The sequence below is a fragment of the Talpa occidentalis genome, unplaced genomic scaffold, assembly GCF_014898055.3.
Source record: "Talpa occidentalis isolate TD23 unplaced genomic scaffold, MPIMG_talOcc4v2.1 talOcc4.3, whole genome shotgun sequence".
In the NCBI taxonomy this organism is placed as follows: Eukaryota; Metazoa; Chordata; class Mammalia; order Eulipotyphla; family Talpidae; genus Talpa; species Talpa occidentalis.
In genome coordinates this window covers 33,095,385-33,113,871 of record NW_023603184.1, presented here as the reverse complement: position 1 = coordinate 33,113,871, position 18,487 = coordinate 33,095,385, and the positions used below count along the sequence as shown (strand labels likewise).

Sequence of the window (18,487 nt, the reverse complement as noted above, 5' to 3'; positions counted from 1 at the left end):
TACGTGAGTCAGAGGGTACTAATTACAACTAGCACAATTATCAAGTTATCTCATATAATACCCTGGAGCTTAGTATATTAAAATGATTGATTATAGGGCGTCCCTGGTGGCACAGGGGTTAAAGTCTCAGCACTATCAATCTATTACCAGCCACTGTGGCATGAGTTCCATCCCCAGCCAGGGAGCTACCCACATGGCACTGTAGACCTCTCATATCTTGCCCGCTGCTCCCCTCAGTAGATCCACCTATTCTGTCCCCACTGTCTCTGGTGAATCCTCTCACCCCCTGCACCTCTGATCAACCCCAGTTGATCAACCCCAGTTGTTGTATGCATAAATAAATCTTTTTAAAAAATAAAATGACTGATTACAACCTCATCAATCTAGCTGTATCCTTACTATCTTAATTTACATTAAATTCTGGTCATTAATACTAGCTCTTAAAAAAAAATCACTGAATTGCCTAAGAATAATATATCTTAGGTAATCACTCCTAATAATATAATGAATAAAAAGCAGCTTTATAGCTTTAAATCTTAATAAATCAACAGAGCAATCACTGTTCAAGGTTTATTTGGTGTTTTATAATTGGCATTTCACTTGGATTGTTGGTTACATCCTTTATATGTAGACTTATCTTTTTACATTACACGGCAATGTACACATTTTGATACATATAGTACACAAAATGATTGTTTAGAAGAGTTATGCACAAGACATGCAATGTTGGGTTTATACATTGGATCCCAGGGTGTGCATGACATGAGGGGAAAAAAGGCGGAAGTAGCCATGTTGGGTAAAGGAACCAGAAGTATTTAACACACGTTTGGTCTGAAGGGCAGCTGCAGGATGTGCACATTGGAAGTAGTGTTCCCCAGGTGGTGGAACTATTTTACACTAACCAGTTTAGCACTACCATCCAGCCTTAGGGTATAGCTGTAGGGTTATATGAATCATTCTTTTTTCTACTTTAGGAAATTGATGTTGTTTTTTCAGGCAGTCTTAATAATACTGCTTTAGGCACAAAATCAGATAAAACAAACAATATGCACATCTTCCAACAAAAATCCTGATAAAACCTAAACAGTGAAGTAGTACAATATTAGAACACTTTAAAACTGCAGCTCTTTTTGGATCCCCCAAAGTGTATCTGCACTCTTCTTCAAACGACCCTCTTCCTCAGGTGTCAGATTCACCTTCACAACATCTGAGATTCCATTCTGCCCCAAGATGCAAGGTACACTGAGGAAGACATCATCTTTTATTCCATAAAGACCCTGAAAACAAAATGAAAACTATTTTATATTTTATCTATACATTCTGGGGTCTCCCAGGACTTTGATTCACTACAAGTGTTACTACAATACAAATTTTAAAGTACTACGGATAATGGAATACTTTTATATTTTCTTTCAAAATGGAAAGTTTGCTATTTCAATGACTATTTTACATTTTCATTAAATTCTAAGTGAAAAATCCAGAAAGAAATTTTAACTTAAGTGTATTAAATAAACTTTATTCATAATTGAGTAGGGTTTTAGTCAACAAGTTATCAAGCATCTATGTGGTAAACATAGCACTAGTGTACATTTTTAAAAAAATTTCAAAGGCATTAACTTATTTCATTTAAATCTGGGTACTTACACTAATTAATTGCTGTCTCAAAAGAATCTTTTAAAAAAAAACAGGAAATAATGGCATTCAAGTACAGTATATTATGATATAGACCTACCTTAATCATAGTGGAAATTGGATGCACCCGCCTTAGATTTTTCATTATACTTTCTGCCAAATCAGCCACAGATAATCCAATGGCCCAGGATGTGTAGCCTTTCAGTTTGATCACCTCATAAGCACTATAGGGTAAGGAAGGGTAGGAAAATGTAGGGTGGGAGAAAGAAAACATTGCTATCATTGAAAACTTCCTTTATAGTAAATAATGCTACAAAGTTGCATTATCACCTAAGAGTAACCCTTGCTCTGTATACCAAGATATTATATATATAAATATTTACAACATTACTGTCATTTATAACAAAAACGTGATGACAAGCCTATGTTCTCCAAAAGAAGAATAAATTGTGGTATATTCATACAATGGAATATTATATAGCGGTCAAACAAATAACTGTAGTTATATAAACAAAATGGATGATACTTTAAAATGTAACATCAAATTTAAAAAAGTAAAATGAGATGACACATGGCATTACACAAGAGATGACACATGGCATGCTGGACTCTGTTATCTCAAATGTTTGTGTGTGCCTGTGTTTGGGGGAGGGAAAAGCAGAGGCAGAAGGATAAATGGGAGAAGGAACAGATAATTTACTCATTTCTAAGCACCAGCAGACTAGTACTTGTAATCCAACACGCTAAAGTTAGTTCACAACTATTATTTCTTGGGTTGGGCGGTGGGTTCACAGGTTTTATTTAATTAAACAAATACAAATAAAAGAGCCTTGCCTAGGTCAATCAGAGTCATTACTCAAGTCTATATACCTGAGGTCCACATGTGACCACATGATTTATATTAAGTAATGCTACCAAGTTAAAAGCCTCCCTGTATCAACAATTTCTAGTAATTATATTTATACTTTGGCACCATTATGAATCTAGATATTACTTAAAACAATAATCATTTGAATAAACAAGAAGAAAGCTGTTTGTAGTCATAAAAACAAAGTTAGGAACTTGTACTTAAATATTCATATTCCAGCTTTCTGCCATAGCAGCCAGGCTCTGTGCTACCCCCACGGATATGGGCCTCCACAAGGGCCACAAGGTGACCAAGAATGTGAGCAAGCAGAGGCACAGCCATCACAGAGGGTATGTCACCAAGCATTCCAAGTTTGTGTGGAATATGATCCAGGAGGTATACAGCTTTGCCCACTATGGCAGTGTACCATGGACCAGGCTCAAGGTCTCCAAGCACAAATGGGCCCTTAAATTCACCAGCACGTGTCTGTGCGAAGAGGAAGACAGGAGCTGAGCAACTTCCTGGCTGCCATGATGCCAAGAAACACTGAGCTATTCAACTTTTAATTTTTGCACAAAAATAATAAATTTAAATTTTCCATTTTGCCAAATTACAAGATCTGTATTACCTGTCAACCACTTGTTTGTGAACCTCTTTCCACTGTTCCTTATCCGTATCAGTGCCTAAAGCAGGGTGCAGATTCTTCAATGAGACACCAGCAACATTCACTCCACTCCAAACAGGCACTGAAGGAAAAAGTATAGAATACATTTATTTCCATGCACCAGCCAAACACTAGTAATTTTGACCCATTTTTCTAATTTTTTTGTTAATATGTGTAGGACTACTCCCTTTCCGTAGATTACCAAGACTACCAATGTCCTTACATTTAGATCTTCATTGATCACATTACACAAAACTAAGAATCTTCACTATACTCTGGCCTATTTTTCTGACCTATTGAAATGTTAAATCCTTATATTTTTGAAATATATAGAATTGAGAACTCTTGTACAAATCATAAAATCTTTCAATTGTGATGATAACAGAATTTTTTTTTTTTTTTTAATAGAGGCATGTTTTATTTATTTATTTATTTGTTTGTTTGTTTATACAAGCACTGGGTACAGTCAGAAGCGCGGGAGGGTGAGAGAATTCACCGAGCCAGAGCGGGGAGCAGAGCAGGCAGAAGGACCGAAGTACACTGCTGAGGGGAGCAGTGGGCGGCAGGAGAGGTCTGCGCGCCATGTGGGACCCTCCTCCGGTGGCCGGGGAGCAGCCGGGGATCGAACCCGGCGCCGCAGAGGCCGCGGGCAGCTTCGCAACCCAGCGCTCAACCGCTGCGCCACCGGGGAAGCCCGATAACAGAATTTTTCATGTACTCCATTTGAACTGACTGACCATTTCAGGGCAAAGCAGTTCCAGTCAAATACAAAGAGATGTGAACTAGATGACTAAGATCATCCTATGAACCACTGTCTCATTTAATATGTCTACACAAAGAAGTAAAATAACTTTTATTTCCTACCTCCCATATTAAACAAAATGTCTAAAATCTTAACAATTCTTAATATATAATTATTCCAAAAGAAAGATTTCTGGAAATGATCCTACTCTGATGAATGGATATATGCTTTAGCTTCTGATTTAGTAATAAAACTATCTATTTTTTTACACAAAGATATTTTTATAAAACAAAGAGATAGTAAGTTATACTTACCACTAGAGTCTCCATGCTCTCCAAGGACCCACCCATGACAGCTCATTGCATGAACTCCCAGTCTTTCCCCCATTAGGTAACGGAACCGGGCTGAATCCAGATTACAACCACTCCCAATAACACGATTTTTGGGAAAGCCACTTATCTTCCAAGCCACATAGGTCAAGATATCCACTATGAAGAAAATATTTAAGCAAAGATATTAGATAATGATTGACAACTCAAGATACAGAGATCTATGTGCATATTGATAATGACTAATCAATACTTTCTTAATATTTTTAAACCTCTATACTATGTATAATATAGCAAACATAGAAGTTTTCAAGGAGTGCAGTTTAATGAAATAAACTTTACATCAGTTAAGAGAAAAACACATTCATAAACTTATCCACAACCTTCTTGGGCAAGCAAATAATTTTAAAGTTCCAATCACATTCAGAGGCACTGTATCACCTTAAATGTTTTAAACCTAGATGTTTTTTGAAAAAAACAAAAAACAGAAAAAAAAAACCCACACATATTTTCTCTCAAGAAAATTAAAAAATACAGAATTCAATGTGTATGAAGAATATAACATAACACTATTAGTATTATGATAATTCGTCTATTTTTAATGCAGATAAAAGTCTTACCTGGATTGGAAACAATCAGCAGCTTGCAGTTTGGGCTGTATTTTACAACATTAGGGATGATGAATTTAAAGATGTTCACGTTACGCTGGACCAAGTTGAGACGGCTTTCTCCCTCTTGCTGACGTGCCCCAGCTGTGACAATAACCAGCTTGGAGTTTGCAGTCACATTATAGTCTAGATAAAGGGAAATAGTAATCAGATTTAGGTCCTTAAGAGAACTCCATTACCTTGTCAGCAAAAATTTGTTCTAGAAACCTTTTTTAATGGGCAATTTTTATTAGTGTTTTGTATATGTGGTCGAGAAATGATTCTAATGTTCCTTAGTCTCCTCCTTTAGCTTTGGAGTTTTATCACTGTGGCCATTTATTTACATGGAGAGAGAGTACATCAATTCCATTCTTATATTCTGGTTTTAAATCACATTGTGACTTTTTATAACTATAATTGGGTTTGGGGAAGTTGGAAGATATTACATTTGAGTCTCATGACATAAGATACATCCCCCAAATTTTTGCTACCTGAGCTCAATGCTTACTCTTCGAACTTCTATTTCTATATAATTACTTAATTATGGTCATATAGGTCCAGGGATAGGCTAATTTTTTTTTTTTTAAAGAGGCAACTTTATATTTATCAAGCATGTCTTGCTGCCTAATACCCTATAATACAGGATACATAACCCAGGGAAGATACTGAAGGGCGTCACCTATCATGTAAGTGGTCAGTACTTTTCAAGTGTAAAAACACACCACCTGGTCATATCCAGGTTTTCTGGTTACAGCAGGATAAGTATAAAAGGGTCAAGCCAAGAGTATCTGTTGAATATGCTCATTTACCCCTTATGTGTTAATATGTAAAAGGAAGTGTATATAAGTATTTGAAGCAGTGTGGTTAAATATGGACCTGGGCCTCCCTGGTGGCGCAAGCGGTTAAGCACCGCACTAGGAAGCAATCCACAGCCTCTGCAGCACAGGTTCGATCCCCGGCTGGTCAGGGAGCTACCCACAGGGCGCAGCAGACCTCTCCAGGCTCACCCACTGCTCCCCTCAGCGGTGTATTTCAGTCAGTCTGCCTGTTCTGTACCCCACTCTGTCTCTGGTGAATCCTCTCACCCCCCACATCTCTGGCCTGTACCCCAGATCTTGTATGCATGAATAAATAAATCTTTTATAAATAAATAAATATGGACCTACAGAATATAATGAACCTAAATAATTATATTCTGAATTGGATGTTTCCTACAACATAGACAAACAGGATTTCCTTTTGAAATCACTTATTAGAAACTGAAATCTTCCTATCAATAAGTACCAACACAAAATTGTTCAAAAGCTCTCTTATCCTGTATTAAAAAAATCTTTGAAGAGCTAGGACTGATGAAGAATTAAGTCTAGCATGCACTACAATATGAAACTGATTGAATCAACCTTTGCCAGAGACAATTTTTGGTGTTCTAAGGAAAAGGCTGCCATGTTGCAGATCCATCATCTCTCCCTTCAATTTGTCTTCCATGACATCAACAAGAGCAAGTTCATCTGCCAAGTCCTAAAAGACAAAATTTTAGTTAAATGGGAAATTACTACTTAAGAATTTTTAGAAGGGGGCCTCCCCGGTGGCGCAGCGGTAGAGCGCTGGGTTGCGAAGCTGCCCGCGGCCTCTGCGGCGCCGGTTCAATCCCCGGCTGCTCCCCGGCCACTGGAGGAGGGTCCCACATGGCACGCAGACCTCTCCTGCCGCCCGCTGCTCCCCTCAGCAGTGTACTTCGGTCCTTCTGCCTGCTCTGCTCCCCGCTCTGGCTCTGGTGAATTCTCTCACCCTCCCAGCTTCTGACTGTACCCAGTGCTTGTATAAACAAAAAAAAAAAAAAAAAAGATTTTTAGAAGGGCATGTAAAAAATTTCTACAATTCAGGCATAGTAGAGTTCTGTTACTATATTAACATCAGGACACACCTCAAGGTAGAGACAGGTCCCATTTAAAAGCGGACTTACAAATAACAAAGAAAGAATACCAATGTATTCTTACAATACAAAGGAAGAAGCACTGGCCCATTCTCCTCACCAAAGCAACCTCTGCTGGAATTCCAGCACCAGCTTATGGAAACAAAACACTAGACTGACAGTGGTTAGACTAATGTCCAAATATATAAGATTGTTCTAATTACTGTGTCAAATTTAGTTTGTATACATTGCTCATTATTCATTAAAAAGGTGGTATTCATCATTATTAAATTTGGAACTAAAAAGTGATATCCTGGATCATGTATTTTTCGTATTAAGCAATATTAACAGTTTTACATAAAGATAATTTTGTGTATTGCAAAATATTGGTAAGAAATATCCCTTTAGTTGAATCTTTAAAAGTTAAGAGATGCGGGCCTCCCCGGTGGCACAGTGGTTGAGCGCTGGGCTGCGAGGCTGCCTGCAGCCTCTGCAGCACCGGTTCGATCCCCGGCCACTGGCGAGGGTCCCACATGGCGCGCAGACCTCTCCTGCCGCCTGCTGCTCCCCTCAGCAGTGTACTTCAGTCCTTTTGCCTGTTCTGCTCCCCGCTCTGGCTCTGGTGAATCCTCTCACCCTCCCGTGCTTCTGACTGTACCCAGTGCTTGTATAGATAAACAAAGAAATCTTTAAAAAAATAAAATTAAATTAAACCAGTTTGCACTCCCACCAACAGTGCAGGAGAGTTCCTTTAAAAAAAAATAAATAAATAAAACATATGTGATTTAGACTGTTATAAGCAAGGGGTTGTACGGGGTTGTACTAGCTGAGCCGCAGATCTACCCCCAAATCATCTACAGTGTAATGAGGTGTCTGTTACTTTTAACCTACCCATTAAGAGGGCACCACAGAAAAAGAACATAGGTGGTTCATTCGTGTGGGAAAATGGCAGCAAGAGGAATAAACTATGGTATACTATGTGACTTCACCTAAAATGTTTATAGAGCAAACTGTTGTTACAAAAGTTGGGGATAGTTCATTTCTGCCTTCAGTCCATTCTCATATCCATCTTTTTCTGTTCAGAACTCAGAATTCATCATTTCACTCTTATTAGGATCTTCATGTATGAACGTAAGACATTTTAATATTGTAAAATCACTTTTTTATGTAAACCAGGTTTGACTACTGTAAAAAGTGTTCATTCATTCACAGGTTTTTTTTTCTAATTAAATTTTAATCATAATTTGCTATTCAGGGCCTCTCTGGTGGCTTAGGAGTTAAGTCTCAGCACTGCCACTGTAAACCCTTGTGGTGGTAGCCTGAGTTCAATCCCTGGCCAGGAAGCTAACCCACATGGCGCAGCAGACCTCTTGTGTTTCGCTCACTGCTCCCCTTTGCAGTGTATTTCAGTAGATCTACCTGTTCTGCTCCCCAGTCTGTCTCTGGTGAATCATCTCACACACCTCCCCCTGTACCTCTGGCCTACACCCCAGTTCTTCTATGCAAAAAAATTAACTTTGGGAATAAAAAAATAAAATAAAATTGCTATCCAAAAAGAAGGCAATGAGGATTTGTGTGGAAGAAAACTTAAGATTTCCACCCTCAATATGATGTACATTTTACCATATGTATGTATCATTTTCAATTCAAAATATCTTTAAAATAATTTCACCTTGCTTACAAGCATGGACTCTTCTTTTTCATTTCTAGGCAACTCATGTATCCTAATACAGCTCAGTGAATTTAAGGAACTAGGTCTCTGGCCTAATAACCTTTGATTTTTTGTTATTGTTGATGCTCACATTCCCTTTGGGTATAGCAGCATCCTGTTTCTAAACCTTATTTCACACATAAAGTTCTTTTTTGAGTCTATGAGCCAAAACACTTGTATATAGGAAACAATGCAATTCTTGGGGAGTAAGAGGAAGAGTGTGTGTCGTCAGGATATCCCTGTCATGCAGAGTGATGGGCTCTCACCTTCATTAAGATACTAATGGCACAGGCCATGCCAACAGCACCAACCCCAACAACTGTAATCTTATTCTGGGGGGTATGTTCTTCCGTAAGAAGATTCTGAATCAGCTGATCCTTGAGGGTTGCCATAGTGGACTTAGGAACCTGTGGGAGGAAAATCATGCATTGTCACTGCATCCACTTGAAATTAACATTTATGACCCAAAAACTTTTCTGAAATGCTTATTTCCCTTCTATTATACTTGCCACAAAATATAACAAGGGATGACTGAAAAGGAGAAGGAAAACAAACTAAAGATAGACAAAGGGAGCATTGAAAGGCCGAATGGCAGGGTCTAGCATGCTTAGGCTCTTGGAGCGAAGGACCTCACCTTGGCATGGAAAAGAAATATCGATGTTTGGGTATAAGTAAAACCTCTTGAGGATTCACTCATCTTGGCTTTATTAAACCCCAGTGGGGCCGACTTTCCCTAAAATAAGATCACTTGAGCCCTAGGCCCAGCACTACTCGCGCCAAGCCCCTCACGTAAGGCCTGGAGAGGTACGGATCGAAAGTGCCAATAACGGCTTCACGGTACTGCCCAGAAGCCGCAGGCCTGCAAGGAACTCTGCTCATGCGCGCTCACGTTTCCTCCCCCTCCCCCAGGAAGGGGCGGAGAACAGAGCAACTACTCAGAAGCTGGAACCTGTGGGTTTTATGCCCCACCCAGACCCGGAAGAATTGCAGGAGCCTCCATCCCCCACCTCGCGCCCACAACACTCGTGCGCCTGCGCATTCCACAGCTCGGGGAGGAGCCAAGAGTAGAGCCGAGTGGTCCCTGGCCCCACAGCAGACACCGGGGAGGACCCGCGGATGAGCAGAGGGAATTAGGAGCTCTCCTTGCTCTCGGGGTCAGAGGAAACGGCACCAAGCCAGACTTTAGACTTAACCAGTGCTCCCAAGCAGACAAGAACATGAAGCCAGACTGGCTGCCGCCCAGGCTTGAATCAGCCAAAGCCAGACTAAACCGCAATAGCAGTACCCAGGAACTGTTAGCCAACAAGAGGAGGCACCTAGTGTGGTTTTGCCATGATCCTTGCTGCAAAGGCTTGAGGCCCTGAATGAGTAAATTTTGTCACTAGAGGAAATGCAGAAGTAGGTGCAGAGACCTGAGGCTGGAGCCCTAAAATTAAGAGATACTTGGTGGAACCCTAGAATTCCAGAGCCTTGGAGAGGCCTTTAACTCTGCTAATCCAACCCTGCATTGCATTCTTTGGAGAGATTATCAGAGATTGCATCCCAAAAGTACCACCTCTAGTCTTGACTAGACCCCAGCGGGCAAAAATATCCCAGAGCACTTCCAGGCTAGGCAGGCAGCCCAGAGTTATTACCACGCTGGATTCGGGTCTCTCCTTACAAATCACTGCTATTTCTAGGCAGCCTTGTAAAGGATCTGTAACCTGGCAGGGAGGAGGGAGGTTTCTGCAGAGAACTCCTGGCTTCACCAAAGCGTAAATCCTGGGCTCCAGCGAGCCCAACGGTGTGGAAACACAGGGTGGGAATGTGGGGGCGGGGAACGATGCAGCATTAATATCTACTCCCCAACTCTTGCCACCCACTCACTGTAACCTTAGGAGAAGCCCTAGCCCTCTCCCAGTTTTAGGTTCATTTGTCAAAAGGAGATGGTGCTGGATGATCCTATTCTCAAAAGACCATCTGAGATGAGGGAAGGCCGAGACCCTTCCTTTTTACTGTATGCATGCACCGTGCCTAACTTAGGGCTCGACACACCCCTAGCCACTTAATAAATATAACTGGCGCAAAAGCGCCCAATGGAGCTTACCTCTCAAGAATCCCAGGCCTAAAACGCTGAGCGATGCTTCAGCGGCTTTCTGCGTTTCCAGGAACGCGCCCAATATTTTCGGCTCCATGGGCTCCGGAAACTAGACCTCTTTCTACGCGTTTTACCCACTTCAAACCCAAAGGTAGTCTCCACCCTTTAGACCTAGCATCTCCTTGTCCTGCATCGACTCGAGTTTCGACCCCCACCCCCCAAACCCGGTTAGGTACGACCCCCAGTTAGGTGCAACCATCCTCTCGGTTCCCCCGCGCGGCCAGAGGCCACCATGCCCGGCTAAAAGCAAACCAGAGTGCTGCACCCTCGGATCGCACGCGTGGCGTGGGCCACCACCCTGGTCTCCCCGCCGTCCCTGGGAAGAGCGCCTGCACGCACCACCCGCCTCCTCCGGAGCAGGGACCCCTCCTCTAGCAAAGCGGGACTAGCTCGGGCGGGGGTAGCTCGCTTCCCCCCACCGCCCCCGCACGGTGCACGCCGCGCCCAGCGGTACCAGGGTGCGCTTCGGACGGGCGTCGGTGGCGCGCGGCGCTGGATCGGGACTAGACGGCAGCTGCTCCGGTACTCCGAGCGGGGCGCAGGAGGGGCCTTAAATGGAACCCCGAGGCTGACGTCAGGAGGGGAGCCAGGCGGACGTGCGGGAACCCACGTGTGGGTCGGGCTGGGGGCGGGCTCGGAGCCGGGCGGGGCAGTGCGCGCGCGCAGCCGGCCCACCAGCCGCCCGACTGGCCCGGAGAGCCGCGTGCGCCGGGACGTCTCAGGGGGCTGCCTCCGGCCACAAAAGTCCAGGCCTGATCCAGCAGCCACAGTCCAGCCCAGCCTGTATTTCCTCTTCCGTAAAATGTGGCGGTTACTCTCTGGAAAGACTTGATCTGAATCCTCACCGCCGTTCCCGAGTGCCCAGAACAGCTTCTGGCACCGAACAGGCTCTCCACAAGTATTGGTTGAAAGGAAAAGGTACTTAGCGCGGTGTCAGTCTGCCTTTCTTACCTGAATCGAACGATGTCCAAATCTTGAAGCTGCTACCTCCACCCCCTGCACCACCCCCTCTCTTAAGCCTGCTAAGCCCCACAACTCATACTGGGGTTTGTGAGTCTCTGGACTTGCATTCCCTACTGCCACACCCCGCTGTGCACCTCTAGCTCCAACCACACCCAAGAAAGGGGGGGAGGGGCAGAGGGAGGTAGCAGCGGCCTAATACGAGGGGGGAGGAGTTTTGAATGTTTGGTTTTAAAACTTATTTTATTCATTTTACCTTGGTGGTTTTGCCTGGCCCGCCTTCCTCCTCCATCCCGTTCACCAATCTTCTGGTACTTTACCCCTTACCCCTTCCCCATCCATCCATTCCTTCATTGGTATCGACCTCTTCTTTGATTCCACCATACTAGTCAGTTCATCCTTCAAATCTGCTTGCATTGGAGGTGTAGGTCGGAGAATGCTCTCCTACCTGACAGTGAGACTTTCAAGGGCCTGGATTAGTTACTTCCTCCCTGGACTAGGAGCACCGATTTATTGCCCAGATCTCAGACCCATTCACTATTGTTGGAGGTTTGGTTTTGAACCTCAACCTTTGTTCCAGAAAAGGAGTTTTCCTATCAACTCTGAGAGACCCAGAAACATAGACTCCTAGTCAGCTGGAGAGGCTGTGGGCCTGCCACAGAGTCTCCAGAGTTCCTCAGTGCTGGGCAGATGGCAACAGTACCTGTGGTTATTCAGGGTTTGCAGCAGTGTCCTCATTCAGTCAGGCCTGGGCCCTTGTCTGTCTTTTAGGTGTGACCACAGCTGCTGGGAGGCAGAGGGCAGAGCCCTGAGAGAGGAAGTTAGGCTGGGGAGACAAGTAACAACCCTCCCTAGGAGGACTCTGTGCTGACCTCTGAAGATAATCTAAAGAGAAACTTCGCACTCCCATTAAATAAACCACCCAACTGTAGCTCACTTCAAGCACAACTTCCCTCTTATGCAGAACAGCCTCTATTTAACTATACAAATAGGAATAAAATAAGCACCATTTACAGAGCATCTCCAAGACATCAGGCAGCAAGCTAGGCAGTCCCCATACTCATCTTCAGTTTGATTTATTTAGAGTCAGCATAATCGCCACCATTTTCCAGATGAGGAAACCAAAGCTTAGAGTTTATTGACTTTGCCAAGATCATACAGGTAATAAGTGACTTCACCTGGTACTTTATCCCAGGCTGCTGACTAACTCCAAAGTCTATGATTTTTTTTTGTTTTTCTCTATAAGAATGTTCCTTCCTCAGGCTTCCCTGGTGGTGCAAGGGTTAAAGACACAGTGTTATCAAGCTATCTCCAGCCACTGCAATATGAGTAAAATCCCTGCCAGGGAGCTAACCCACAAGGTGCAGCCTGTCTCTTCCACTGCTCCCCTCAGCAGTGTTTTTCAGTAGATCTTCCTGTTGTGCTCACCACACTGTGGCGAATCCTCTTACCCCCCACACCTCTGGCCTACACCCCGGTTCTTGTATGCATAAATAAATAAATCTTAAAAAAAAAAAGTTTTCCTCCCTCATTCCCCCACCTCCTACTCCCACAAGGGTCAAGAAATTATGTAGGGGGCCCAAGCCAATTCCAGGCTCAATAAATTCAGTTTTCAGTGGGTTTCTATGGGTATTTCTGCTTGAACTGAGATATGGGGCTCCTCCCCTCAGACTGGGATTTATACCATTGGTGCTCCTGCTTCTCAGGCCTTCAGACTTGCACTGGAATTGGCACCATCTGCTTCCCTGGGTCTCCAGCTTACAGACAGCAGATCGTGGGACTTAGACTCCATATCACAGGAGTCAATTCTCTATTATTGTATTACACATGCACATTTTGTTTCTCTGGACAACCCTGACTAATATAGTCTAAACTAAAGAATTTCTGTACAAAAGCCAAGCAGAGGGTTGGACCCATGGACTGGATCAGGCAACACTGTTTCAGAGGGCAGAACACATGTCTCAACCTGATCTCTTGTTCTTTGGGGATGGCCTCTTTTAAAGGGAAAAACCTTACAGAGGTGGTTAGACAAGAGGACAGACAGGCCTTGTAGAATGGGCAGAGCTAGCGCCCAATTTAAATTTCCCTAAAATAAACCTGACCAGGGGCCTCCCCGGTGGTACAGTGGTTGAGCGCTGGGTTGCGAAGCTGCCCGCAGCCCCTGCAGCGCCGGTTCGATCCCCAGCTGCTCCCCAGCCACCGGAGGAGGGTCCCACATGACGCGCAGACCTCTCCGGCTGCCCGCTGCTCCCCTCAGCAGTATACTTCGGTCCTTCTGCCTGCTCTGCTCCCTGCTCTGGCTCTGGTGAATTCTCTCACCCTCCCGCGCTTCTGACTGTACCCAGTGCTTGTATAAATAAATACATAAATCTTTAAATAAACAAATAAATAAATAAACCTGACCAAAGAATGTGTCCCAAACAATGCTGAGTTATTCCTTCATTGAGTAAGAATTCATCACTCTTCTCAAAAACTTTCGATGGCAATCATTAAATGACCTCCAAGATAAAATTCAAATTCCTTGGAAAAACACACCAGGCCCTCCATGATCCCAATCCCACATCTGTTTTCTTTCATGCTTTCTTTATGACAGTCCCATGCTTATTTACCTTGTTGCCCAAATATGCAAAGCATTTCCACCTAGGCACATCTTTAATCTGAATGTTCTCTGCTTTAGCACCCTCCTTGCCCATCCATACCCCACATATTCATAACTCAAGTGCTGTTCCTTGGGCTTTTTATTAAATTTTTTTATTAAATTTTTGCACACAAGAGCTGGGGTACAGGCCAGAGATGGGTGTGTGTGAGAGGATCCACCAGAGACAGAGTGGGGAACAGAACAGGCAGACTGACTGAAATACACTGCTGAGGGGAGCAGCAGGTGAGACAGGAGAGGTCTGCTTCGCCATGTGGGTTTCTCTCTGGTCAGCCGGGGATCGAACTCATGCTGCAGAGGCTGCAGATTGCTTCATGGTGCGGTGCTTAACCCCTTGCGCCACCAGGGAAGTCCTTTTTATTAAATTCTTATAGCTGTACATCTTTTCTCACTAGACTAAAAGCTCCTAAAGGACAGAAACTTTCTCTTTTTTTTTTTACATTTTAAATGGGCAGGTTTATTAGGAAAAGGAGAAAGAAAAAAGAGACACCTGCAAAGGCACAGGTGGGCAGGGAGCTGCTGCTGCGACTGCTGCTGCTGCATTGCAAAGGGAAAAGGTTTGTGAAGAGAAATGACTGCATAACCGCAGGTGGGCTGGGGAGCTGCCCCCATCTGTTTAATAACTTTATTTTGAATTCAATGCCTGCTGTGTAAAGGTGCTAGGTGTTGGGAACACAAAATGAACAAGAGAAATTTTATAAAACTTCAAAGGCTTTACCATTTAGTGGGGGAAGACCAACAGCATCCACCTCTGCAGTTTTAGTGCAACGTAGAAATATAACACTGCCACAAAAGAGAGACAGAAAATTGTTCTACCATTCAGAGGAGAGAGTGGTCCTTTTGCCAGGGATGCCAGAGAAAAGATAGCTTCTAAACTCAACCTAGAAAAATACTCCTGTTGGTGAAGAATAGGAGCTGAGAAAACAGAGAGCACAGCAAGAGCAAGTGTATGGCAGCAGGAAATTCAAGGCGTGTCTGGTGAATCTTTTGATTTAAATCCAGGCTAAAAAAATTGGAGGGTTGGCACCACTCTGTCTGCCCACCTGTGACTATGCAGGTGCTTCTTTTCACCAACTCTCTCCCTCTGCAGGGCAGCAGCTTCCTGCCTGCCGGTGACCTGTACCATGCATGGACTTCTCTTCACTGACCTCCCTCAGTGGAAGCAGCTCTCCTCAAGGCCACCTGCCTGCAACCATGCAGGCCTCTCTTAGCAAACCTGTCCCTTTGGGACAACTCTTCCTGCCTGCTTGTGTCTATACAAGTGACCTTTATCCTTCTGTCCCTTTCCCTTATAAACCTGCTCTTTAAATATTAAAAAAAAAAAAAAATGGAGGGTTTTGGGTTTTGGTGGTTAGCAGAGTCACTGAGGTTTTTGGAGAATGGGAGAGATAGGGCAAAAGCAAGGAAGTTGAGAGGTTATGGAAAAGGCGAGGACCTTGTTTTGTAATAATGCACAACAAGAAGTTTAGAACAGCGCAGCAGACCTCGCCTGTCTTGCCCACTGCTTCTCTTAGCAGTGCATTTCAATAAATCCCCCTTTTCTGTTCTCCACTCTATCTCTGGTGAATTCTTTCACTCCATACCTCCAGCCTACATCCCAACCCCCCCCAAAAAAAAAGAAGTTCAGAACATACATAGCTCCAACCACAATTGCATAGAACATACACATCTCTGACACCCTCAACACAGCCCCACAGCCCCTTTTAACACTCACTGATAGCCCGACTTTCGGCTTTACCATATTTGCCAAGCTGATGGCTTTCCTGAGTTGCAAGGCCCAAGATGCAGGAGGCCTCATCAGTCTCTGTCCCTGACAGGCCAGGGTCTGCTGTGTGCGTGTCAAAGCAGAGATTCTGCTTTCTGGCAAGAGAGCAGTGGCTGCCCTCAGAGACTGCTTCATGTCACTCCCCAAACCATCCACCTCTCAGATGAGGAGGATGAAAGGCAGACATCTCCGCCCTAACTCCTCAGGTTCTCCTGGGTGCTATCTCTACTGGCACCCTAAAACTCACCATTCTTATCCCCTCCTTTAGACAGGGCTCATCCTCAGGAGTTAATTGCTGCCTCTGTTTCCCTTTTTTGTCTTGGACTGTCATTCCCTCCATAGTTGATCCGTCATATGATTTGCTAACAGAATCTACCTGAGAAACTCTAGATTCCCCTTGCTACAGACTGAATGTTTGTGTCCTCCCCCAGGCCCCAATTCTTATGTTGAAACTAACCCCCTAATGGGGTGGCATTTATTTTTTTTAAAAGATTTATTTATTTATGCATACAAGAACTGGGGTACAGGCCAGAGTTGCCCGGTAGGTAAGAGGATTCACCAGAGAGAATGGGGAGCTGAACATGTAGATCTACTGAAATACACTGCTGAGGGGAGCAGCGGATGTGACAGGAGAGGTCTGCTGTGCCATGTGGGTTGCTTCCTGGCTGGTTGGCCGGGGATTGAATTTGTGCTGAAGTAGCTGGTGATAGCTTGATAGCGCTCTTTAACCCCTGCACCATTAGGGAGGCCCTAGGCAATTAGAGCAATTAGGTAGAGCAATTAGGATGTGATTAGGGCATGAAAGTGGAGCCTTCATAAAGATAGGGCCCTTTTAAGAGAACCCAGATCGAACCCTGGCCCCTTCTGTGTGTGACGACAGTGGAAAATGGCTCTCTGAACTTGGAATGCACTCTCATGAGACACCTACCAGAGGCTTGGTCTTGGACTTCCCAGTTTTCAGAACTGTGAGAAATTTTTATTGTTATAAGCTACCAGTCTTTGGCATTTTGTAATAGCAGTCTGACGGACACCCTTCCAGCCACTTCCTACCATCAGGAAGAAATAAGAGCTGTCCCTTTTCTCTATATATACCCCCAGCAGGGAGTTAGGCCTCAATTTTCCGTCTATTTATAGGTTCCACAGCAAAGACTGTCACCAAAATTTAAGTGGCTTCCAACCTGAAGGCCCTCAAAACCAACGCTGCAGAGGGTGTCACAAGGCATCTCCAAGCTAGATAATCCCCATTACAGACAGCCTAAAGCACAAAGGCTCCCTTATCTAGTCACTGCAGAGGAGGACTGTGCCAAGCTGAGGCAACCTTTCCCTATGACACCCTGGGTGCTAAAGGTCACAACAGGAATGGCTTAGCACAGATGAATGAGCAGACTGGTGGAGAAGGAACACTGATATGAGGGTGAGGGGATCTGGGTTCTGGCCCCCCTTTGTCATGAGTCCCTGGTGACATTGTGGCTTCAGCATTTTAATTGACTGTAAACAAAAGAGGGCCTCTCTCTTCCAGTTCTAACATCCAGGAAGGCGCCTTCATTTTCACAAATGTTCAAAATTCAGAGGCAAAAGCCCCCCATATTGGGAAGTGATTCAGGTTGCTCCTGGGGGAGAGCCAGACATTCCATGGCAACGGAAAAATCTATGCCTGGCATTCTCTTGTCCCCCACATTAGTTCCAAAATTGGGCCCAAAATTCCCAAGGCTCTGCTGGATGTTTAGTTCACTAATAAGTCTCACAGGGCTTTGAAACAAATTACCAACAACAGGAACCTATCTCCCTAATTCTTGTGTAGATAAGATAGTTTAAACCTTTATTTCTTAACCAATGGGGAATCACATTCCAGCCTCAGGTCAAAAAAGAATGGGGGTGGGGGGTGATGATTTCTATAAAATTCCATGAAGATCAAAGCAATTGTAAATATGAATATAGCTTGAATCTTCTGGAACTGGGGCATGGGAAAGAAGTGGAGATCTTTTTATTTTTTTTAATTTTTTTTTTTTTTTTTTAATAGAGGCATGCTTTATTTATTTGTTTGCTTGTTTGTTTGTTTTGTTTATACATGCACTGGGTACAGTCAGAAGTGCAGGAGGGTGAGAGAATTCACCAGAGCCAGAGCAGGGAGCAGAGCAGGCAGAAGGACCGAAGTACACTGCTGAGGGAGCAGCGGGCGGCAGGAGAGGTCTGCACGCCATGTGGGACCCTCCTCCAGTGGCGGGGAGCAGCCGGGTATCGAACCGGCGCCGCAGAGGCCGCGCGCAGTTTCGCAACCCAGCGCTCAACCGCTGCGCCACCGGGGAGGCCCTATTTTTTTTAATTTTAATTTTTATTATTTTTTTTTAAATCTTTTTATTTTTTTTTTTATAGAGGCATGTTTTATTATTTATTTTGTTTGTTTGTTTGTTTTGTTTATACATGCACTGGGTACAGTGAGAAGAGCGGGAGGGTGAGAGAATTCACCAGAGCCAGAGCAGGGAGC

At 44.0% G+C, this 18,487-nt stretch overlaps 1 protein-coding gene across 2 annotated transcripts; it reads right to left on the bottom strand.

Annotated features, from left to right (window-relative positions):
- Positions 1-533: 533 nt before the first annotated feature.
- Positions 534-11,177, bottom strand: LDHA (lactate dehydrogenase A). 2 transcript variants are annotated; one of them, XM_037522738.2, is made up of 8 exons: positions 9,119-9,362; positions 8,751-8,891; positions 6,262-6,379; positions 4,835-5,008; positions 4,200-4,373; positions 3,108-3,225; positions 1,733-1,856; positions 534-1,277 (listed from the first exon to the last, which is right to left on the bottom strand). In XM_037522738.2, exons 1-8 carry the CDS (start codon positions 9,179-9,181, stop codon positions 1,113-1,115), a joined length of 1,077 nt encoding a protein of 358 aa, XP_037378635.1. In that variant the 5' UTR covers positions 9,182-9,362; the 3' UTR covers positions 534-1,112. The 2 variants fall into 2 exon arrangements, with proteins under 2 accessions (XP_037378635.1, XP_037378636.1); XM_037522739.2 differs by lacking the exon at positions 9,119-9,362 and adding an exon at positions 11,076-11,177 and having other exon boundaries at positions 1,076-1,277.
- Between the last annotated feature and the right edge of the window lie 7,310 nt (positions 11,178-18,487).